This window comes from Trachurus japonicus, chromosome 24, assembly GCF_045865225.1.
Source record: "Trachurus japonicus isolate A0001 chromosome 24, Traja_1.0".
Taxonomy (NCBI): domain Eukaryota; kingdom Metazoa; phylum Chordata; class Actinopteri; order Carangiformes; family Carangidae; genus Trachurus; species Trachurus japonicus.
Window position 1 is genome coordinate 3468433 of NC_140930.1, and position 24534 is coordinate 3492966.

Sequence of the window (24534 nt, forward strand, 5' to 3'; positions counted from 1 at the left end):
TATCGAGCGGGCGGGATATTCAAAGCTTGGGGCGAGACCGAGCTCCGTGTGTGTATCTCAGATGTTTGAATGACGGATTATGGATCCAATATCAGTGGCTGGTGAATCGTGTACAGGATGACGTATAATCTGTGCGCATTATCCAATGCGAAAAAAAAAACACCACACTTTCATCCCGGATTTACTCAAAAATAGAATTTTGCACAGAGCCAGACCCAGAGTGGGCTCAAATTCAATTTTCTTTTCTGTACAGCTTTAACAGGTGGAGGTCGACCATGAACATCCTCCTCCAGAGTCTAGTAGGGCTGACCCGATTACCATATTTTGATAATCATAGCGTAAATAATGAATTATGGCAAACAAACACATGTCTCCAAAGTCAGGCAGGTTTCCAGGATGCCAAGTAGCCGACTCAATTTAATGTAACAGTTGCCGATGAGAACCGGTGTCAACAAAAACAATCGATCACGGACTTCATGATCGATTACCATGGCAACGAACGAAGCTTCGATTTTTGGGGGTTCAGCCCTACAGTCTAGTTAAACCTCTGTCATCCAGAGTCTGGAGGATGTTTCTCTTATTTAACCTTTATTTTAACAGGGTAGATCCATTGAGAGCGAGCTCTCTTTTTCAAGGATGCCCTGTAGCACACAGAGATCACAGAAGATCAAACATCAAAACAGCACAATCAAATACAGTTCTGAAAACAAGAGTAGTAAAATCACTAACTGAAGCGAGTGCACGTCTGAGTCTGAGCCCCCAATGCTGTGGTGAGAAGTAGGTTTTTGAAAGCCTCAAGTGAGATAAGTCTATCGATTTTCAGTGAGTTTCGTAATTTATTCCATCGGTGTGGGGCGTGGAAGGAGAAGGCAGTGTGTCCTCGTTCTGAGTCTGTGTGAGGGAGGTGGAGTCTGATGAGGGGCTGTCTGTCTGTGGTTTCCTCCTCTGGAACTCTGACCAGCTGGGCAGTCTGTCTCAGATCATCTGTCACTAACTTTTATCTTCACAGCGCCACTAGTGTCGTCACTCTGAGGAGAAACTCTCAGAGTGACGACACTAGTGGCGCTTTTCCACTACACTTTAACGGCACTGCTCAGCTCCACATGGCGCGGCTCGGCACTGCATGGCACGGCATGGCTCGGCACTGCTCGGGACTAGATGGCGCGGCGTGGCTCGGCACTGCTCGGCACTGCATGGTGCGGCACAGCTTGGCACTACATAGCACTACATGGCGCGGCTCGGCACTGTATAGCGCGGCTCGGCATGGCGCGGCACTGCTCGGCACTACATGGCACAAAGGCTCTGCATGGCGCGGCGTGGCTCGGCACAGCTCGGCTCTGCATGGTGCGGCACGGCTCGGCACTGCTCGGCACGGCTCGGCACTAGATGGCGCGGCACTGCTCGGCTCTGCTAGGCTCCGCATGGCGTGGCACGGCCCGGCACTTCGAGGCTCTGCATGGCGCGGCGCGGCTCAGTACTAAATATGGTACCTGGTACTATTTCAGTACCTGGCACCAGGTACTAGGGCTAGTGGAAAAGCAGTTTCCGGGCTCGTGGCTGTGAGCACCCAACTCAATAGGGTTTGAATGGAAAGTAGACGCCCAGAGCGCTGAAAGCGCGCCTGGTGGACACGGCCCCTAAGACTGTAGACCACTTACAACAGAATTCAAAATAGGCTGGGATAATAAATCAAAGGAAAAGTTTATCAAAAAAGAAATATTGCTCAACTCTCCAAAAACAAAAACTACAGTCTGTACAGACAGTCATGACATGTGCCTCAGCTCATTTGATTTTGTTTTTAAAACTTAATAAAGTCGTGAAAAGACTTTTTAATACTTTTTAAGGGTCTTAATTTTCCCAAAATTGATTTATCACCTTTTAATACTTTTCAAGACCCCGCGGATACCCTGCACAGATATAAACTCACCCCAGAGCCCTGAAGCCGGATTGGCCCAGATGAGCCTGCTGCCTGTTGGGGTTGAAGCCCAGCTGTGGTCGCCATGGCTCCCGGCTCTTCACCCAGTCGTCGGGTTTCAGGACCTTGTTGGGCATCCTGGGAAAAACAAAAAAACAAACCAAGTTAAAGCTGCACGGGGAAACATCACAGCATGGAAACACCTCTCTACTTGCCTCCTCTCCTCATCTGCTGTAGTTTGTAGCTGTTGTACCTTGGTCTCTCTCTCTGTTTCCTACAGATTTCTGACTCCAGAGCTTCGTCCTCCATCTGCTCCTCTTCACTCAAACTATCCTATAAGTCCATGTAGTCAAACTGTTCTCATCTCAGTCTTTTTATTATTTTCTTGGGAGTTTTTCCTCAGTTGATGTTGTTATGATTCTGTGCAAAAAACTTTGAGATAAACTGTTTGTATAAGCTTGTCTTGCCTATTATTGATAAAAAACAAAAGGGTGGGCACTGTGGTTTTAATGTGGATAAACGTCTAAATTAAGTCTGGTAGAGGAAGAAAGTACCAATTAAGCTACTGAACACAGACCACACCCATTTTACATTTGAAATTACTTCTATTTAATTACTTTTTATTCATGTTTTGCTTCTATATTATCTGCTTCTACCTTATTTGCTTCATCTCTACGTCTTATATACATATTTATATAGTTCTTGACTCCTCCCTGCGTCCCATGCTCTATATGTTTTCTTGACAGTTTGAGTTTGTGTTGACTGTCTGATTTCTCTGATACACATGAATTGCCCCTTGTGGGATAAATAAAGTTGTCTGAACTGAACTGAAACAAGACAACTAATAAAAAAGAGTACCAATAAATGTCGAACAGGAGATTTGTGTATTTTGGATTTATCATCATCATCATTATTTTGACAATTAATGGAGCAAACACTGAGTTATTAGCTGAATTATGAAGAAGAGACTCGTAGTCACTGATGTTTTAAAATCATCAGGCAGGACATTTAATAACAACTAAACTATGTAGGTTTTTAAATCTACAAATGTGTCTTTACTCCAAATACTCTACTCTATTGCACCAACTGTAGATTCATCCACCGCTGGAAATAGTCCTTAACGCTCCACTGACACTTACCACAAACTACTGTGCACAGCCTTTTTTGTGTTTTAAATGAAATATTTTATTTATAAAGGTGTTTATAGGGAGTTATGTCTTCAGGAGGAACCAGTGGGCTCAGGCAGAGTGGGGGGGGGTCAGGAGTTGCTGAGCGACAGACCGACACAATGTTGGTTTTTAATAATTTCTTGGAATTTGTGGACAATCGGAAAAATCCTGAATATCACCAGACATTCCCTTCAATAAAGCCGAGTGGGGAATGAAAGAAGAGCTTTTGATGTGTAGGAGAGAATGTGTGAGATAAATAAAGTTGGAATGAGGAGGAAGAAGGAGAAGAAAGCGTCTCACTTGGCTCCCGGCAGCATGACCGCCTTGAACACAAAGCCATCTGCATAGTCAGGGTCCTTGAACTTCACTCTGCGAAAACAGAGAGAAATCACTTTCAATGAGTTCCATTAGCTCACATCTGTAAAAAAGACTTTTCTAAAGAGGAAAAAAAGAAAAAGAAAAAAACTGCTTCAGCTTCAGAGATCCGAAGTTTGTGATGTTTAATGTCGAGGATTATTCTGTGAGTGCGTGTGTGTGTGTTCCTGAACGCCTCTTCACCATCTCAGAGCGGCTGCATGTCTGTTGTGTTATTGTTATGAAAGGTGTGTGAGTCTAAAATTAATCTGCACTGTTGTATTAGACACTCATCTGCATGTGCAATCGTGTGCCATTGGTATGGTGCAATTTGGGGCTTTGTGCAATCAGATTAAATTTAATCTTGCACTCGTCACTTTAGCACATAGCACTTTAATTAGCACTGTAGCACTTTATAACTGTTCTGTATCTCTTGGTCCCCTTAAAGGGATAGTTCACCCAAAATTGAAATTTCACTCATTATCTCCTCCCCCTCATGTGGACTAAGGGCTGGGAGAAGTTTCAGAGTCCTCCGTGGCTTCTCTGAGTTACAGGGGGTCTCGGCGTAGCAGTGCATGTCCATATAACGGTTGCAAATGGATACCAACTGTCTTCGTAACAAAAAGACACACCAAAAAACATCCAAATACCTCCATGCTGCTCGTATGTAATGTCCGTCTTGTATTGAAGCCCTGAAATGCGAAATTGTCCCGAAAAAAATTAAATAAGTCTGTATTTTAAGCTTGTTTGTAGCGGAAGCTCCCAGTGTTGCTCTGCCGGAATCTCGTGCGATTTGCGGAGCCGTGAACTGGTGTCAATTCAAATCGCACAAGATTTGGACGGACCAGGAAGAGCAGTGAACTGAGACACTGGGAGCTTCCGTTACAAACAAGCTTGAAATATAGACTTATTTCATTTTTTTCGGAACAATTTCTCATGTCGGGGCTTCAATATAAGAGGGACATTACAGACGAGCACTATGGAGGTATTTGGATGTTTTTTGGTGTGTCTTTTTGGACGAAGAAAAGTGAGCTACGTTCTCAACCGTCATATGGACATGCAGCGCTGCACAGAGCCCCGCTGTAACTCAGAGAAGCCACGGAGGACTCTGAAACTTCTCCCAGCCCTTAGTCCACATGAGGGTGAGTAGATAATGAGTGAAATTTGAATTTTGGGTGAACTATCCCTTTAAATGGTTAAAACAGAAACGTCATATTCCCGTCACTAATTCTCTCTCTCGTCATTTCCCACTGTTTGAGCTTCGACTGGTCCTCTTCAATAACTAAAACAGGCTGATGGAAACATGGTTCTTCTTACCCGACCGAGCTGTTCTGTGCGATGTCCCTCAGCATGGGGATGGGCGACGTCACCGCCCTGACGGAAACAAACATCAAACACAACTGAATCAACGGACGAGAGGTTAAAGACAGAGTCGGAGCGGAGCAGAGCAGCCGTGGATCATCAGTCAGACAGAACAACAACAACGTGTGGGACAAACTGAACAGAGAGTGAAGAGTAAATCCTTACTTATCTGGTAGAATAGGGTCGTCATCAAGATTTAATGTACCTTGGATTCCATGGCAAAGCTCTGCGGGGATCTCAGTGCCCTGGAGGAGACAGAGAGACGTTTACTGACCGTGGGAAAATCCAGACACTTTAGTTAGAAGAAGCATGACTCATGACAGTGCATCATTAAAGGGATAGTTCAACATTTTGGCAAACTGGCCCATTGCCATAATCCCTATAGAGAATGTGAAGCTGACGTCACGCCGCTTTGCGTTGTGGGACGTCGGCGCCATCTTTGGAGGAACGCAAACGTAAACAGAGAGTGGGGAAAGAGAAAGAAAAAGAGATGAGGAAGACGGACAAAAAGAAAAAAAGAAATGGAGAAGGGGAAGGGAAACGAAGGAGGAACGTATCGTGATAAACTCAAATTTAACGAGAAACAAAGGTACACAGAAAAACTACAACTTATTAACGGTGTCGATCCCTACGTTTTGGATTCAAGACCCAGATTTACTCCCTCCACTGACTCATCCAGACATCGTGAACTATCTCGTTTTTGGTATTAGTGCAAATACTACTGTGGCAGCAGTACTGTCCCACCATGATTACATTTAAGCGACTTTGGAGAACTTTTTTTAGGGAGACAAGCAAGTGTTTACATCCGCGATCCTCCAAAGATGGCGCCCAACGTCCCACGGCGTGACGTAACTTCACATTCTCTATAGTCATAGCAGTAGGTTCGTTACCTTTAATTGTCGGTGCAAGCTGTTTTTAGAACGGCGGAGCAGAGCCGTGAGCTGCTCAGAGCTACACTGGGACAAATGTTACACCTCCATCTACTGTCAAAAGTACGATATTATAATAATAATCCATCAATAATCTATTTGATTTGTAAGCAACACTTTTAAAAATCATGAAAAACAAACAAAAAAACTCCATGAGAGCTTTTTTTTTTTCCCTCTGGAGACTGAAACGAGAGTGTTTTCAGTTTTATTTGCTGCTGCTCATTAAGACGTTTTCAACCAGTGAGTTAAATAAACAAAATGTATAATCACCACGACGACATCCAACACCTGCAAAACCACACACACACCACATCACAGCTGACTGTGTGTGTGTGTGTGTGTGATTGCACAGCTACATATTTATATAGTTGTGTCCTTCTGCTAAATAGTCCAGTTGTCAGAAACGTGGTCACAGTCTCTTCTACTGTTAAATAAAGTCCAGAAGCGTTTGTGTAATAATGAGACGAAGTTTTAGTTTCCACATTGATTCTATTATTTACACTGAGCGGCTGTAACAGCAGCGAACAGTTAGATCAGTTTACACTCGTGTTGTAGAACTCAGACTGGTCTTGAGTCCACATCTTCAAGGTCTTGTTCTTGTTTCTCTTTTCTTAGGCTTTTAAAGCGATGTAGGTCGTTGATTTTATGTGCACAGATATTTTATCTGGGGTGGACAGTCTATTTATTTATTTATTATGTTTTATTATGTTTTTTAACTTTAGTATTTTTGCCTTTTTAGTATGTTTTATGGTTTTTATTTTACTGTGCAGCACTTCGGAAACCTTTGTGTTTATTTAAAATGTGCTTTATAAATAAAAGGGATTGGATTGTTTCAGTCTCAGTCGAGCTGGACTTTTCTGCAGTGACGTCTTTTCACTTCTTCTGCACTGTACTGCAGAACCTTGCTGCTGGTTTTACATGAAGTGATAGTTTTTATACTGCTACTACTCACCATATTTATTTATTTTTATCTGCTTTCACATTGTCTTGCTTCTCGTTTTATTGATTGTCTGTTTGATTTATTGCAAGCCTGAGAGGTGCCAACAGTTTCGTTGTGCAGCTTAATCAATGACAATAAAGCCGTCTTCTTCGACTTTGTTGTTTTTTTTAACCACAAATGTCTCTGTTTCTCTGTCTCACTTTGGTTTATGTGATGTGATTCAATAAGTTCCAGATAATTCAAATAGTTGTACTAAAGTATCTGCTTGTGTTAAACCATCTGAACAACTTCAGCAGGTTCTGTGCTGTGTTCTTCTGTTCAATACAAACTTTGTTCACATTAAATATGGTTTAGATTTTACATCAGATCATCTTTTCTTTTTTTTTAAGCTGAGGAGGAATAATGTAAATATCAAGACACGTGGTCATTATGACAACTGGGGCTGGATACAGTGACGGTCTTGGTCTTGACTACAACACTAGTTCACAGTAACGACAGTACGACGACTCTTCCTGTCTGGGTGTTAAACATCAGTTACCTCGCTGCACTCTGTGCGGTAAAGTTCCTGGATGAAGTCGGCGAGCGGGTGAGTTTTACTGATGAACAGCACGTCGGCCCCGAGGCTGTTCCTCTTCACTGCAACAAGAAGAAAAAGCAAAACATGACTGAGGAAAGAAGAATAATAAGAAGAGAAACTTCCTGACTGACAGACGACTTTTTTAAAAACCCGGGACATTCAACGTTCATATGAAACCATAAACTCTGAGCTGTGACAGAGCTGCAGCTTTAACAGCAGCTGTGATGAACTGCGGGACTCGTGCTCTCACCTTCCTCGGCCGTGAGGTCGGGGTAGACGTCGGCCAGAGCCGCTCTCAGTCGACGTTCATCCACAAACGGCAGCAGGGCCACGCCTTCAAAATAAAAGCAAAAAAAAAAAAAACACACAAAGTGAATCCTGACTGTAACGAGAGTCTCAATTCATGTTCTTCAAGCTCTGGATGACTGGATTTGAACCTTGTGAGGTTCTCAACAACATAAAGATAAGGACTTTTATCCCACAACAAAAGCTCAACTTCTCAAAACTTTGTTGTTTATGAGGAGGAAAGTTTGAAAAAACATTTTTAGCCTTTGTGTGATTCTAAGAAAACCCCCCCCAACAAAAAATCATCCTAAGGTGGATAGAAATTTTTAACTTGAAGAGTCTGAAGTTTAGTCAAAGTGTGGAGATAAATCAGTTTGAATGACAGTCAGTAATATTATGTCTCGTGACTCACCTTGCCAGGCGTACTTCTTCCCATTGAGATCAATGGCAAAGTCGTCAGGGTAGAAGTCAATGATGGAGGAAACCTGAGTCAGAGGAAACGTACGACAACTTAGAAAAACGTATACTGTTAAATAAAGGTCACACTTCTCTACAAGATCTTTCTGAATGATTTAATACTATAATCAAATACTTTACACACAATCACATCTTCACTGAATGGAAGTTTTCCAAAGTTTATTCAAGGTTTGTAATATTTCCTAACATTTTTACAGTATAAAGGTAGATGTTTGTATTAAAGCTCCATACAGTATAAAGGTAGATGTTTGTATTAAAGCTCCATACAGTATAAAGGTAGATGTTTGTGTTAAAGCTCTCACCTGAAAAAATGCGGAGGAAAAGACGAGATGCAGAGCTAACTTGGAGCTAACGTCTGGAGAGGTGGGACTATTTTTTCACAGTGAGGCTATTTTATTCGATAATATGTATTTCTGGTTGGATAAAACTACATGAAATTGATTGCATATCCCTCTTTTATATTGCCTTTATTCGTAACCGTTTTATAAAAGCAATATATCACTCCAGTCCGTGGTATATGCTCATTATACCACTCTAAGGGCCTGTCGTGATATATTGCTTAAATGTCCATGTGTAGTGTGATTATAAAGCAGCTCTATGTTCTATATTAATACTGTGAAAGTATCAAAGCCTCAGTCCACAGAGAAATGCACACAGCCTGTATTCAGAAACTGAGCCTTAAAACCAGCCGTCAGGACTTCCTGTCACTTTGTGATGTCACAACTAAGTCCCGCCCCCTCAGCACCTGGACCCACCATCCAACGGCTTTGCAGGATTTGGTTTCTCTGAGTGTTTTATTCTGAAATCTGCTCTAGTTTTTATTGGATCACTTTAGAAAACGGTCAGCCAATCAGAAGAATCCTTCTTCCTTTCTTTCTTTTTTTTTTCTTTTTTTATATCTTCTCATGGATCAGCCCTTCAAAAATAAAAACACAGGAATAAGAGGAAAACATGGATCGTTTAAAACTCACTGGGTTGGACATGAGGTTCCTCCATGTTTCAGGGAGGAAGTTGCCGCTGGCAGCAGGAAAAACTCCCATCAGCTGCTCCAGGGGCTTAAACTGCACAAACACAACAGACAAAACATTTACACACATGTAACAGCAGTACTCAGCAGGATGGTAATGTGACTCAATTAGATCAGGATTTAAAGAATATTTGTTGCCAAGAAGGTTTTATTTTAACAAGGATGTCTTCCAATCTTGTGCTCATGTTTATTTCTTATTTTAAAAAATCAGTTTAAAGTGAAAAGTAATAAAAAACAGGGTTGGACAGCATGACCTTGGGTAAAATGAGCCTCTAACCTACATTTGCTGGGAGGAGGAGGAGGAGGAGGAAAAAGCTCTTACCGGTTTGGTCTCCTTCTCGAAATCGGTGAACATCTCTTTGATGTCTTTGAAGTCGGAGGCGAACGGAGCGTAGTGAAAGGGGAAGTACCACTTCCAGGAAGCGCAGCCCTGCAAGTCAACACACAGATACAGATACTTAACGTGTCAGAGGAAAATCCATCAGTCCTGTGGCTACAATACATCATCATGCTTCAGGTTTTAAAGACAAAAACAAAAAACAACCACAAGAAAATCTCCATGTGAAGAAATTCAACATTTTTTTTAGTTAATCTGTTCACTTCACCATCTTATTGGTGAGTTTATTCATAGTAGAGCTGCAATTATCATTTGATTGTCATAGAAACTATAATTTGATTAACTATTGATTCTGGCCGCGTTTCCCAGATTTGTTAAGAAGCTCTTAGCGCTAAGATCTTCTTTGGAGCGCTCTTAAGAGCGCAGTGAAAGAAGAACGTGTTTCCCAGAGTCGCTCTTAGCTTAAGAAGATCTTTCACTAAGAAGGAAATGTAAGATCGAGCTGACCCACTCTTTCGAGTCTTCTTAGCGACTTTTTAGCACTTTTTCAAGGCAAATCAATATCACACTAAGCAAGATTTAAACAGTGCACATCGTATGTTTAAAACATATTAAATATGTGCCGAAATAAAAAATAAAATAAGAACAATAAATAACCTAAATATGAGGAATAACGTGTGCTCTGCACATCAGGCACACAAATAAAATGAATCATCATGACTATCATTTATCATAATTTTTACGCACACATCCACGTCCCATATCTGCATGAACATCAAAAACACAGCCGTTCTTAAATCAACCCCTAGTGTCGCTGTTGCATCGTGTTTTTATGCAGTGGGCAGCTTCTTGGTGTGGTGGGGGCATCGCAAGCAAGGGTCAGTGTCACGGAGTGTGGCAGCCGTGACACCGATCCTCCCGTGCCATTTTATACTGGCACTAAAAAGACTGTCACGCATTAACACTCCACTGCCTAAATATATATGTAGCCTATATACATATGTATAGCATTGATCATTCAGTGATGATGAGAAAAGAAAAACGTGTTGACCACCAAAATCATTTTCTATTGGGTGGATTTGAACCCAGACCACAGCAATGCTTCAACTTGCAGTGGGGATACTCTATGAGGTGAGCTATTTGCTACCTTGTGTTTTCATCCTTTCCAGAGTTGTCTGGCTGTAAACCAGCCAGCCCCTGCGCACATTTTTATTTTTATTTTCACACACATCAATCACATGGTCACGCAGCCGTCTGGCCGCATCTTTACGCATCTTTACGCGGCTGTGCCGTGTCACCTACGGCCAGTCCGTCGCTGCCCGTGACCAATGCGGCAACAACAGCGGAGAAGTTTCTAATCAGGCCCGCCAACACCTGTGTTAACCTCATGTTTGACAAGTGGAAATCCCGTTTTCGGTTTATTCATCGCCCGTCGGTGCAGCTGCGCTTGTCACTGTGTGTGATTTATGTGCGTAATAGGTGGCGTGTGATATAATAATCGATTTGCCTGGCATCGATTGATTCAGTTTCAGTACTGTGGTGGTGGACAGCTCCCGTTAAGAGCTTCTTAAGAAGCTTCTTTGGCGTGATCTTAAGAAGGCAGTTAAGAACGCATCTGGGAAACACCCGTATCTTAGCACTCCTTCTTAGCCGAACCCTTCTTAAGAGCCTTCTTAAGTCCTTAAGAAAGATCGAATCTGGGAAACGCGGCCAATGTAAGTAAGTTTAAAGACCAAAAATGTGAAGATTTGCTGATTCTTTTGCCTCAGATTAAGATTCAAGATTTAATACTTTATCGCCATGTTGATTGTAATTTGCTTTATGCACCGACAGGAAACATTCACTCACATCACAGATAAAACATGACAAAATAAAATATTAAAAACCCAGTCCATTAAAAGAGTAAAATAAAAACACTAAGGCTAAGTGCACTATAAAATAAATTACAATAATGAGTACTGTAAATAAAATAGTGTTGATTTGGACCTAGCATGTGGTTTAGCACAATTGTTTTGGGGTTGTAAAAAACATCAGAATTACTTTATCTATCAAGTCTACTGCAACTCATTATTCAATCAGACAGTAGTTCTGTCTTTATATACTGTGAAGAAAAACTGGTGCAGTTTAAAATTTCCTTGTAGTAAGTGCTGTAAATGTAGAATTAAGTCTCGATCTGTGTGCAGCTTCATGAACGAGCTGGTTCGGTGTCTCAAGATTATTTATCGACTCATAAATCTCAACACAACTGGTGATGGATGAAGAAAACGAGACAGTGGACGGTAGATTTCTTCATCCTGTCACCGTCAGGGTTTCTAAATGTTTCATGTTCAACCAGTAAATCTGCTGTTTTTTTTGTTTCTATTTGTGTTAACACTGGTGAAACGTGGAAGTAACGACTCAAAGAATCTGTAATCTGTCATTACGGGTCATTGCGGGTGTCAGGTCAGTGTGTGAGGATCATGAATGAAAAGGAATATTTGTGAATATTTGCTGTGCAAGTCGATTTACAGTGTTCGCCTCCAAACTTTTCTGCTTGCGCTCCTATAATTTAAATCTAGGGGGTCACTGTGCTCCGAGAAAGAAAAACAAAACTTAGTCTGGAGCGCTGACTGTTCACCAGAGGAGATGCATCACAAAACAAGACAAACACATGGTAATAACCAAGATAAAATGTAGGTTATTGTTATGAAAACTGTTTAGTTTTATCTGCTCTACATTGTTGGCGTCCTGACGACTGAGCAAGAGAAAAGAAAAATTAAAAAAACGGAAGCAAAATGGAAATAAAACAGATTTTCTTTGCCCTTTTTCCCACTTCAGCAGCTCAAAGCTTCAAATCCAGTCTGACATTTAAAAACCTCAACGAGCCTGAATTCAGATCGGGCTCAAAAATATTAAATCACCGTCTGTCTCTTGTTGTTGTCGCCGCTGCTGCTGCACTTTCAACACTTTCCAAACCCAAGACAAGACACAGAGAGACAACGTGTAGACAGAGTTAGTGGGACAGAATGGGCTGCGACACCTGCTGAGAGGCGGTTGCACCTGAAAAACAACCCCGGTGTTTTGGAGCACTTATCCCTCCTAAAGCAAACAGCAAAAAGAACGACCTTCACTTCCCACAATCCACCTCTGAGGCGACCGGTTCCTCCTCCATGAAAACCCACCAATCTTCACATCTCGGCCTCAAAAATCTGGTTTCAAAGCTCACACCACCGCCACCGCCACCACCACCACCGCTCTATTATTACAGACGCTCATTCAGATGATAATACGAGACTTTACCATGATAAAAGGTGGAGGAGGCTCCGATCTCCACCTTCAAATAAATGGCGACAGATCATTTATGGTAATATGACGACACGTTTTTGTCTGGAGGAGAAACTCATTTGTGACTGTGGCCGACGGGTCAAAGACCAGAAAAAAACCATGACGACGACGACAACGATGAAGAAAACAACTAAAAAACAACAATTTACTGTCCCATTTCATAACGACTGATAGATTAACGTTTATTCATTATGATTAAAAATGTTGCAGCTTTCCTTTATCTCTTTCTGTGTTGTCATTTTTAGACAGAAAAGTCCCTAATTTTTTATTTTTATATCAATTATTACGGTTAAATTATACAAGTTCTGTTCAAAATCAATCAGCGAGTGTCTGAAATATACAGATTTATTTTTTTAGCGATATCCTGGTTGAATAGAATAAAAAATAGGTTAAATTCTGAGGCTGCTTGGATTAAAAATACAGTAAAATGCGTTTCCATGGAGAGGAAAACAAATGCACATTGAAAAACAGGATTTTATAAAAACATCAGGAGAAAAGAAGTCTGAGCGTCTACAGGAGGAAATTTCAAAATAAAAGTCAAACACAAAGGAAGATGAACGGTTTATGTTTTTTTAAATTTCTAATTTGTTATTCGCCGATCTGCTTTATATCGACTGTGGCTTTAAAATCAAGGAAACTATGAAAAGAGTGAACAAGTGTGTTTTTGTTTTTATTCATACTATTATAATGTTAACGTCTATCTGATGAAAATTCAGTTTATATAAAGACACAAAGATTTATTCAACTCTGTTAAAAGAGACGCTTTACCAAGGTGGATTTGACTAAACATTAGATTTATTACTTTATTTATTACTACAGATAGAAATTGGCAGTTATCGCTAAATCTGGTGCAACCATCTCCTCATGTCTTGTAAATGATTAATGTTATTGCACAATGTCCAACATAAGGTGAGACACTAAAGGTGAATAGGGTAAAAAATTTTAACTAACAGATATCACCATGAAACTTCCCAAGTTTATCACTCACATTAAGACAAATAATAGTTTTTGTATTACAAGTTTTGTCAAATTGTATGTTTAAACATGTAAATGAGGCAATATCTAATGAAATATGCGCTAATTTGCATACATTTCCAGAACAGAAATCTGAACAATGGATAAAGCTACTTTCAAAATTCTTGTTTTATTTTGTTGATATATTAGAGTCAGAAGTTTTTACAGAGGAGGATTTTGGATATCTCTTTTTATCACCCTGTAAATGAGAAAATACTGTCACCAGCCCTAAAAACATCTAATTTCGCCCTGTTTTTAGGAATAAAATGTTGTATAAATGAGGCTGTGAATGATATATCAACAATCCCCTCTGTAAAAACCTTCAGAATATAGAAAGGGATCAAACTGGAAGGTTTGGTGTCTGTAAGTGCTGCTGAAGTGGAGATTTCTAGCTCTGAGTCTGAAAAACTCATTTTGAGAAAACGGCCTTTAAAGACTTGGACTGTAAAATTCCATAGATTGTTATTGTCAATCCTACTTTTACGATTTGTTGCGGAAACTGAGGAAATGACCATTTTTGGAGCCTACATAACTGTTCAGGAGAGAAAAAGCTTTACAATGACACCTGACATGACATGGGCCAGACAACAGGCACAGCTCAGTATGTCACAGTAGCATGTTAAATTTGGTGAATTTAGGAGAAACCTACTGACAAAAGAGACAAAATGAAGTAAAATAAAAACCTAAATGTGGATTTTCTATCATTTCTTTCAACTTTTCTGAAAGAAGACATGTTAAGGAAGGAAAATAGTCCAAAATCTCATCAGTGCATGAAAAAACTGTCTTTCTGGCTGTAGTGTCAGAACAAACTAAACTACTGTCTTTAACAGGCTGTGTGTTCCTAATAAACAGCTTAGCGTGTGGTGAGAGCACTCTGATATTAAACCACTTATTAACAACGAGCCACTCACAGAACTCCCTGTGTGATTCTTAATAATAAATATTTTTATCTTTCTACTAAGAATAAAATAAGAAAAATATAGATTTTTTTAAACACACAGAGCCGTTTTAAAGAAAAAACTCTTCTGGTTTCAGTGGAGTTTGTCTTTTAATGACATTTGGTTTTTTCTTTATATATAAAAATAAAAAAAACATTAAATAAAAAACTACAACAGGTTTTATATAAAAGCCACTTTTGCTCAGGGTTACGCAGCTGGAACAGACACAGAGCAGAGTGAGTCTCCGTCTTCAGTCTTTTGTGTTTTTGTGATGAACTCTCTTCCTCCTCCGAGAGGTGTGTGTGATCATAACTCTACGGCGCCGCACGGACACGACCGTGAATGTGTGGCAGCGCCGCGCAGACACGTCCCCCTCCACCTCCTCTCCCTCCCCTCCCCTCCTCTCCTCCCTCCCCTCCCGGCTCGAGGAGCGCGTTAATGAATTCAAAACCAAGAAACGGCCCCCAGAGACGACGACGGGCTTCAGGTTCTGGCGAGCGAGAACAAATCCCCTCGGCTCAGCGGCGACTCCTTATTTCATCTCTACATAAAGATCAATATTATACAACAGCAACAACACGGTTTAGTGAATAATCACATGGTAAACAGGAGGAGGAGGAGGAGGAGGAGGAGAAGGGAGGAGGAGAGAGAAAAGGAGGGAGGAGGTAGAGGAGGAGGAGGAGGAAGAGGGAGAGGAGGAAGAGGAGGAGGAGGAGGAAGGAGGCGACTCCTTATTTCATTTCTACATAAAGATCAATATTATACAACAGCAACACGGTTTAGTGAATAATCACATGGTAAACAGGAGGAGGAGGAGGAGGAGGAGGAGAAGGGAGGAGGAGAGAGAAAAGGAGGGAGGAGGTAGAGGAGGAGGAAGGAGGGGGAAGAGGGGAAGGAAAAAGAGGAGGTAGAGGAAGGAAGAGGAGGAGGAGGGGGAGGCGGGAGGAGAGGAGAGGAGAGAGGGGGAGAAGGAGGAGGAGGGAGGAGAAAGAGGAGGAGGAGGAGAAGGAAGAGGAGAGAGGAGGAGGAGGGAGAGAGAGGAGGGAGGGGGAGGAGGAGAGAGGAGGAGGTAAAGGAGTAGAGAGGAGGAGGGGGGAGGAGGAGGAGGAGGGAGAGGAGGTAGAGGAGGAGGAGGAGGAGGAGAGGAGGAGGAGGAGGAGGAGGAAGAGGAGAGGAGGAGGTGGGAGAGGATGGAGAAAAGGAGGGAGGAGGAGAAGGGAGAAGGAAGAGGAGGAGGGAGAGGAGGAAGAGGAGGGAGAGAGAAAAGGAGGGAGGAAGAGGAAAGAGAAAGAGGAGAGAGAAGGAAGGGGAGAAGGAAGAGGAGGAGAAGGAGGGAGAAAAGGATGGAGGAGGAGGAGAAAGTGGTGGAGGGAGAAGAGGAGGAGGGGAAGGAAGGAAAGGAGAGAGGGGAGGAGGGAGAGGAGGAGGAGGAGGGAGAGGAGGGGGAGGGAGGAGGAGGAAGAAGGGGAGGAGGAGGAGAGGAGGGGGAGGAGGGAGAGGAGGAGGGAGGAAGGGGAGGAAGAGGAGAAAGAGGAGGAGGGAGAAGGAAAAGGAGGAGGGAAAAGAAGAAGAGGAGGGAGAGGAAGAGGAGGAGGAGAAAGTGGTGGAGGGAAAAGAAGAGGATGGAGAGGAGGAGGGGGGTGGAGGGGGGGGGAGGAGGAGGGGAAGGAGAGAGGAGGAGAGGGAGGAGGAGAGAGGAGAGGAGAGGAGGAGGAAGGAGGAGGAGGAGGAGGAGGAATGAGGGGTAGGAGGAGAGAGGAGGAGGAGGAGGGAGAAAGAGGAGGAGGAGGGAGGAGAGGAGGAAGGAGGAGGAGAGGGAGGAGGAGAGAGGAGAGGAGAGGAGGAGGAGGAGGAGGGAGACGAGGGAGAAGGAAAAGGAGGAGGGAGGAGGGAAAAGAAGAGGAGGGAGAGGATGAAGAGAAGGATGGAGGAGGAGGAGGAGAGGGGGGAGAGAAGTAGGAGGAGGAGGGAGATGATGAGGAAGAGGAGGAGGGAGAAGGAAAAGATGGAGGGAGGAGGAGGAGGAAGAGGGAGAAGGAAAAGGAGGGAGAAGAGGGAGAAGGAGGGAGAAAATGAGGAAGAAGGAAGAGGAGAGAGAAGGAGGAGGAGAAAGAGGAGGCGGAAGAAGAAGGAGGAAGAGGGAGGAAGGAGGTCGAGGAGGAGGGAGAGGAGGAGCAGGAAGGAAGGGGAGAAGGAAAAGGAGGAGAAGGAGGGAGAATATGAGGAAGAGGAGGAGGAGGAGGGGGAGGGAGGAGGATAAAAAGTAAAACGTCTCAGTCAGGAACCAGAATCAACTGGTTCTGAAGAAACGTTGAGTCGAGTAGGAAACTGGATCATTGACACCAACGCTGCTCTGGGTCATGTGAGTTTATAGAGTTCATCTGCATCTTCTATCAAAGAGAGTGAACACGCTCTAATCAATACACAGTGTGGTAGTAGTTGTGTGTATGTACTGTGTGTGTACTGTGTGTACCTGGTAGTAGTTGTGTGTACTGTGTGTGTACCTGGTAGTAGTTGTGTGTACTGTGTGTGTACTATGTGTGTACCTGGTAGTAGTAGCGCAGCACCCAGCAGAGTCCCTCCACGTACGACTGCACCACCTTCTTCCTGAAGTCCTCGTCGCTCACGTCCACGTCAAACTTGGTCTTGTAGTATCTCTGCTTCCAGCCCTCCTCCCACAGCCTGCAGCACACACACACACACGGTCACACAAGATCAACAACAACGACATTAGATAAAACTGAAACCTTCGACTGTCGCGTCTCTGTTGAATCTGAATCAGTTTGATCCACTTCAGCAGCTGCATCTCGACACAGTTTGACATTTTAAGTCAAAAATGAACCAGAAATTTATTTATAAATCACCGACAAAACTGTTGCTGGAAGTCTGAGTGACCATAAGACGACGACCTAACGCTGCATTCAGCAAACCAGATCTCATTTTAGTGGAAGAGAGGACGGTAAATGGTACGAGAGGGGGAATGACATGCAGGAAAGGGCTGCACAATACGGGATTCAAACTGGGGCCGCCTGCAGCGAGAACTGTAGCCTTTAGATTTTTTTTTTGAGAAATTTTACCCGTTTTTTTCTAGAAATTTTACCATATTTATCCAGGAAATTTTGTAACTTTTTTTCCTGCGGAATTTTACCAGTTTTTTCTAGAAATATTTTTCAAATTTAGTTTAGATTTTTTTTTTTTTGGGCGAAATTTTACCTGTTATTTCTAGAAACATTTTCAACTTTATTTTAGTTTGTTTTATGTTTTTTTTTACAAAATTTTACATGTTTTTATAGAAAATGTTTAAACTTTTTTTTTTTTTTGAATTTTTTAAAACTTTCTTTTGAGAAATTTTACCAGATTTTTCCAGAATTCTTTTTTTCCCCAGATTTTTTTGGGGTGGAGAAATTTCACCAGTTTTTCTAGATTTTTTTTTTTTTTACTTTTGAGAATTTTTTACCACTTTTTCCAGAAATGTATCCAAAATTTTTCAAACAATTCAGGCCACTGACCCTAATTTGAACATACATTGACTAAGAAAGTAACATTATTCAGTCTCAGAACAATTATTTGTGTATTTCTGGTGTTTTTTTCAAAATGTTGTCCAAGTGGGGACATTAATGTTAAAATGATTTTCAAATTAAAACTTTTCCACCACTTTCTGAAGCAGCAGCCAGAGTCAGAGCTTTTTAAATGTGAAGATAAACAAACTAAAGAAAGGAAAGAATCAAGGACTAAAGCCGTCGTGATGAATCTAAACTCTTTGAGCTGTTCTGATCTTATTTTATGTGGATTTTATTTTATCCAGCTCCTCCTCCAGCTGGATTTAACATGAGGATACCTATATACGTACATAATGAACATTAACACCTGGTGGCTGTGGCTTTACGCTACAGCTGTTCCTGATGTTGACCCCCCCCCCCTCCTCTTCCTCCTCCTCTTCCTCTGTACAGTAACTGTGAGTGATGAATCAATCAGATGTTTATAATGTGAATAAAACTGAACGATGCTGCTGCTCTGCTGTTTATTCACTGAGAGAAGAGAAAAGAAAATCTGCATCAACTTCCTCTCTGCTGCTGGAATAGTTTAATGGCTTTGACTTCTTGGTGGTGGATGTTGGGGTGGGTGGGGGGGGGGCGATGCCGTTCCTGCTCACATGGTAATCAAGGCCGGTCCGGCGGCATCTGTGAGCGGGACGGCGGGAGCGTCCGCAGGGAGCGCCGGCTCCTGAGAGGAAAGCCTCCATGAATACCAATTTAGCCCCGCGGATTTAGCAGCTTTGACGAGTGCGTCACAGAGGAATTTACTCCAATATTCCTGCTTTCCATATTAATCACATGCAGAGGGAGGAGGGAGGGAGCTGCTCGCCAGAGGAGGAGTGTGTGTTTCAGTGTGTGTGTGTGTGTGTGTGTGTGTGTGTGTGTGTGTAGAGGAGGTGGCAGGGAGTTAAACAGCTTGTGCTGCAGCGCGGTGGCATTAATGAGTCCTTCTCTCTGCTTCTGTTTGTTAACTCCATCTTCACTCTCTGAAGACTCACTATTATTAACACACACACACACACACACACACACACACACTGAACACCTTCTACTTCACCAGTACAGACTCTGGAAGAGTCAAGAGTTCATTAAAATATATATATAACTTTTTTTAAGCTGGAATATTGATCCAATAACTGATCAGTTTTTTGTTTTTGACCTGTTGATTAGGGGCGCCGAAAATAGAGCTGCAACAATTAATCGATTATTAAATTAATCGTCAACTATTTTGATAATCAAATGATCGGTTTTAGTCGTTTTTTTTAAAGAAAAAATGTCCAAATTCTCTGATTTCAGCTTCTTCAATGTGAATATTTCTGGTTTCTTTGTTCCATTATGACGATAAACTGAGTCTCTCTTTGGTTTGTGGACAAAACAAGACATTTGAGGACGTCGTCTGGTGGTTTGGGAAACACTGGTTGATGTTTTTCAACATTTTTTCAACATTTTATTGACCAAACAACTAATCGATTAATCGTTTAAATATTCAACAGATTAATTGATAATGAAAATAATCGTTAGTTGCAGCCCGAGCCGAAAATAATCGTTTCATAACGTCCCAGGATGTTTCAATGTACCACATCCTTGTGTTTTACAGCTGCTGACTTGTATCATCAGAACAAACATGTCCTGTGTGGCAAAATTGAGGATGTGATGCATCGTATAATCGAACCAAACTGAATCGTAGACTAGTGAATCGTGAGTCCAGTGAAGATGCAACACCACTACTGTTAATGGGTTTTTTTAAAGGTTAAAGAACAAACTATGAACAAAACAAAGGTTTTATTGCAGCAGGCAGGTTGATGGTGACGAACCTGAATTAAATATTTTTCCTCTTTTCCTTTATCCTTTTTTTTTACTTAAAAATGTCTCACTCAGAACTGTGAAGTTTCTTTGTGGATAAAAAAATAATAATTAAAATCATAAATGTGGAATATTTTCCTCCGTGTCTTTACATTCATGTGACCAGATTCAAATCAGATTGAAACCAGCATTGTGATGTCATGAGAAACCTCCGGCTGAGCTGCTGTTGTGTGGTTGAGTTGCATTCTGGGTAATGTAGTTTTAGCCATGTGCATCAGAATCGTTTCGACCCTCAGAGCTGTGGCGACTCGTCGTGACTCCGCCCCCCCTCCCAGTTTTACCTGACGTTGTCCTCGGGCTCCGGCTCACTGTCGCTGTCGTCAGCTTTCCTCTTCACGCCGCGGTTGTCGGCGCCGTCGCTCGGCCCTGCAGACGACTGAGAGAGAGAGAGAGACGGACAGGAAACTCATCAGAAGAAGAAACTTTATGTCGTACAGAACCAAACACTATAACAAACTGATCAATAACTTCATCAACATGGATATTAATGTTTGATTTTCAAATTAAGAGTTGCACCATTTTCTAAAGCCACTAATAACAACAGACACTCTTAATGATTATATAAAATGTGAAGAATAAACTGAACTCTTTTAGCCGATCTGATCTTATTTTATGGATTCTATTCTGTTTTTGTTTTGAATTGCTTCCTATTTTCATTTGGACATTAATTGTCATTTTTTGTCTTAATAAATTTGTGTCCAAGTCTCAGAGCGACATCTCCTCCGTCTGTGATTTTATTCAAACGTAAGTTCAATGACTCAGTTTGCTTTATTAGAAAAGATTCACCAACATGGACGTTCATGTTAACGGTTTTCAAATTAAGAGTTCAGATCAAACGATACTCTTTGGGCCAATTTTATTTTATTTTGTGGATTTTGGGGTGGGACAGTCTGTTTTTTGTTTTTTTAATTTGTGTCCAAGCCTCAGAGTCTGTGATTTTGCACCAACTATTAAAATCAACATAACTACTCAACTTTCTTTATTAGAAAAGATTCACCAACATGGACGTTAATGTTAATGATTTTCAAAGTAAAAGTTGCACCATTTTCTGAAGCAGCAGCCAGAGTCAGAGATTTATAAATGTGACGATAAACAAACTAAAGAAAAGAAAGAATCAAGGACTAAAGCTGCCACGATGAATCTAAACTCTTTGAGCTGTTCTGATCTTATTTTATGTGGATTTTATTTATTCAATTTTATTTATTTGCATCCTGTTTTCACTGGAATGAAATAAACGTCTCTTCTCTTTCTGTGATTATTTCAGTGAACCACTTCAAAGCAGAATAAATAAAACAGCTATTGCAGGTTCAGGTTATTAAGATCTGTTTAGTTGCAGTATAAATTAAAATGAACTTATTCAAGCACATTTCAGAGAATATTCATACCATGAAGCCAATGTTGTCTTGTCTTAGTTAAATCTATAATCTGTTATATAAAACAGTGAACAATGTGAGAGTAGGACAGTCACATGTCAGATGAAGATGAAGATGAAGAGCAGCTCATCACCTTGGCCACTGAGCTTCCTTTTCTCTGCTCCCTCATTCATGTGCTAATGTTTGTCCTGCTATTGTTGCTCCATATACTTACAGCCGTACACGTTTAACAGCTTAACACGCACTTTAAATAGAATCACGGCCGTGAACTGAGCTGAAGGACGGTTTCAACCGGCATTCAAACACACACATACACACGCACACACGCTGTCCAACGAGAAATATCCATGAGAAAAGGTTAAAACACGATGACGAGGTACAGAAATTTAAATCAGTCGAGTTGTTTTTCCTCTCACACAAGAACGATGATCAACTTTTCACATGAACAGGGGCAAAGATCACATGTTTCCTCAGAGAGACTTAACCATCCAACCAACCGAACCCTACGCACGGCGACGTAGCGACACCGCCAACGATTATGTCAAGTTTTTCTGCCCTTGCTCAACGACAATCAATGTTCAAATCACTCTCAGCACAGCATCACTGCCATTACCACAAACTAAATAGTTAAAGTCCACTAGCTTGATGCTAACATATAATGAAAAATATTATAGACAGGCTAATGGAAATTAGCATCACTATCGCTGTATTGTTAAACCAACAAACAGCTGTTACTTAGAGGCAGATATTTTCTCTGCTCTGTGGAAATAATTTCATTTTTTGTTTGTTTTCTTTCTTCTTTTGAATGAGAACAAATACTAAAGACTGTTTACTGAATGACTGAATAAAAGCTGAAATGTTCAGTGATGTTCTGTTCAAAAGGAAAATAGTGGTGAAAGTTATTGCCCATTGTTTTTTTACAAGTGAATAAAACAGTATGATGTTGTTGAATGCTGATGATGATGAGAGTAGGATTCAGTATTTGGTTTGGATTCAATGCCTCCCTACTTAAAATCAATCAATCAGGTCCTAATGAGAAACATTACACAGCCCAGCCCAAGTGTGGTGTTTATCTCTGACACGTATGAACAACTCATTACTGTATTTGTGATCAATAATAATGAATTAACTATCCAGTAATCAGTGGATCAATGTCTCCCTCTCTCCCTTTTGTCGACTTTTATTTACAGACACAATTACCTCATTAATTTAATAGCGTAATTTTGTAGCTTTAAATTAATATTACATCTAATTTCTCTGCCACAGCTTCACATATAAAAACAAAAACAGTCATGATTTCCCTCGATGAGACGAGCAAAAGCACTATGAAGCTTCTACACTGTTAGTTAAAGCCATGAAACGTTCGTTTTGGACCCAACAGTGTTGTTGTCTGAATGGAGAAAACTCAGATCTGATTCTTCGGCAGTATAATAATTACTTATGTGTGAAATGAGAGAGAACTCACGTTGCCTCCTCCGTTCTTGATCATGGCCTTCAGAGACTGAGCAGCGTCCTGCAGGAAGACGACACAATCATCCACATCAGTTCAACGTTACAACACGTAAAAGGAAAAAACTGCACAGTTAAAAGTTTCCATTCATACAACCAAGCTCAAGGTTCTTGTCTCAGTTTCTATACTACCACAGCTGTGAATACACACACACACACACATATACAGTATATAATATAAATCAAACGTTAACATTCAGCTCCGTTGTACCTTGTTGTGTTGCTCCCTGGACTGCATCCTCATGTCGAAGGCCTGGTGCCGGGCGTTTTGCACCGGCTCGGGTCGGTCTCTCCTCCCCAGCGCCTGAGGGGCGAACTGGCCCGTGGTCAGGTAGGCCGGACCCTGCTTCTCCGCCTTCAGTTGACAAACACAGAGAACAACACGGTCAAGACTCTGGGAAACGGTGGCCAACTGATATCAAATCAAATCTAATTAAAATAAACTTCATTGTCCCCGGAGGGAAATTTGTCTTGGACGATCAGTGCTGCACCCGGCTGCAGTCAGCAATACTTAACACTGAAATACTTAAACAGAGAGCTACTAGTTCACAGTGCAGGAGTGAGTATATATCTGGATTATTACATCTTTCCCCTATTAATTGCATCAGTCTTTAGATATTATTGCACTGTGCATGTTATGTGTGAACTGCAACACATTATTCGAGTTCAATAAAAAGGTAAAAAAAAGTGCCCAAAATAATGACAAGATAATAAGGAGCTGCAGATTAATATCAAAAACACTAAATCTGAATCATAAGAATTCAACATACGACAGAGATAAAAACCAGAAGCATAAAAACCAATATGATCCAGAAACTGGATAAACAGGTAGAATAAGGGTTCAAACTGAAATAAAGGCGACCGTACAAAAAGGAAAACAGGTTTCAGACTGCTAACACCTGAAGTGATCCCTAGTGTTGGTATCAAACTGAAACATTTCATTTTCATCGTGGGAAACGGGATCAGTGGATGAAAAGGAAGTGATCAAAATGTTTTAATGTGTGGGAGATTTCTGAGAATGATTTCATCTTTTTCTTTTGTTAATAATAAAACATCTGCTCCAGATTAAGTTTATGCAACAAGCACCATCATCCGTTTCACTCACTTTCATCCTCTTGCGTTTCTCCTTCATTCTCCTCTTGAAGCCTTCCTGCAGGACAGAGAGAGAGAGTCGTCAGCTGATTGGAAATAAAAAACAAAAAACAGAGACGAGCTGAGCTGAAGCTTCGACTCAACAGACAAACAAACTGAATTCTCACATCGTCCTCTTTGCGTTTCTTGAAGATGTTGTCCTCGGCCACGCCCACCGCCTGCATGATCAGCTCCACGCGCTCCAGGTTGACGTAGCCGTTCTGAGTCAGGTAGCCCTGCAAGAGGAAAACACACACAAGACTTTTAGCTACATTTCCCATAATGCATTTCCTATTCTCTCCAGAGAGCAGGATGGTACTGTGTCTGCTCAGATCAGAGATGATACTCACTCCTGTCTTGTGCACGACGTCTTTGTAGATGTTGACCAGTCGGTCGATGGCCCCCTCTCTGTCGGAATAAAAACACCAGTCGGTCATTAGGTGGAAACTTTAACGATTTAACACGACGACTCAT

At 41.5% G+C, this 24534-nt stretch overlaps 1 protein-coding gene across 2 annotated transcripts in view; it reads right to left on the reverse strand.

Annotated features, from left to right (window-relative positions):
* xrn2 (5'-3' exoribonuclease 2) overlaps positions 1–24534 on the reverse strand; it is a 52742-nt gene that overhangs the window by 22865 nt on the left and 5343 nt on the right. The window contains exons 12-27 of one of the 2 annotated variants that reach the window (XM_085770458.1): positions 24411–24468; positions 24189–24296; positions 24035–24079; positions 23141–23284; positions 22886–22933; positions 20329–20423; positions 17195–17330; positions 9358–9465; positions 8980–9069; positions 7944–8016; positions 7497–7580; positions 7208–7305; positions 4966–5045; positions 4756–4812; positions 3385–3453; positions 1928–2053 (exon numbers count right to left, since the gene is read on the reverse strand). In XM_085770458.1, coding sequence (XP_085626584.1) covers positions 1928–2053; positions 3385–3453; positions 4756–4812; positions 4966–5045; positions 7208–7305; positions 7497–7580; positions 7944–8016; positions 8980–9069; positions 9358–9465; positions 17195–17330; positions 20329–20423; positions 22886–22933; positions 23141–23284; positions 24035–24079; positions 24189–24296; positions 24411–24468 — 1419 coding nt within the window. The remainder of the gene's footprint in view (positions 1–1927; positions 2054–3384; positions 3454–4755; positions 4813–4965; positions 5046–7207; positions 7306–7496; positions 7581–7943; positions 8017–8979; positions 9070–9357; positions 9466–17194; positions 17331–20328; positions 20424–22885; positions 22934–23140; positions 23285–24034; positions 24080–24188; positions 24297–24410; positions 24469–24534) is intronic. The other variant, XM_085770459.1, reaches the window with a different exon arrangement.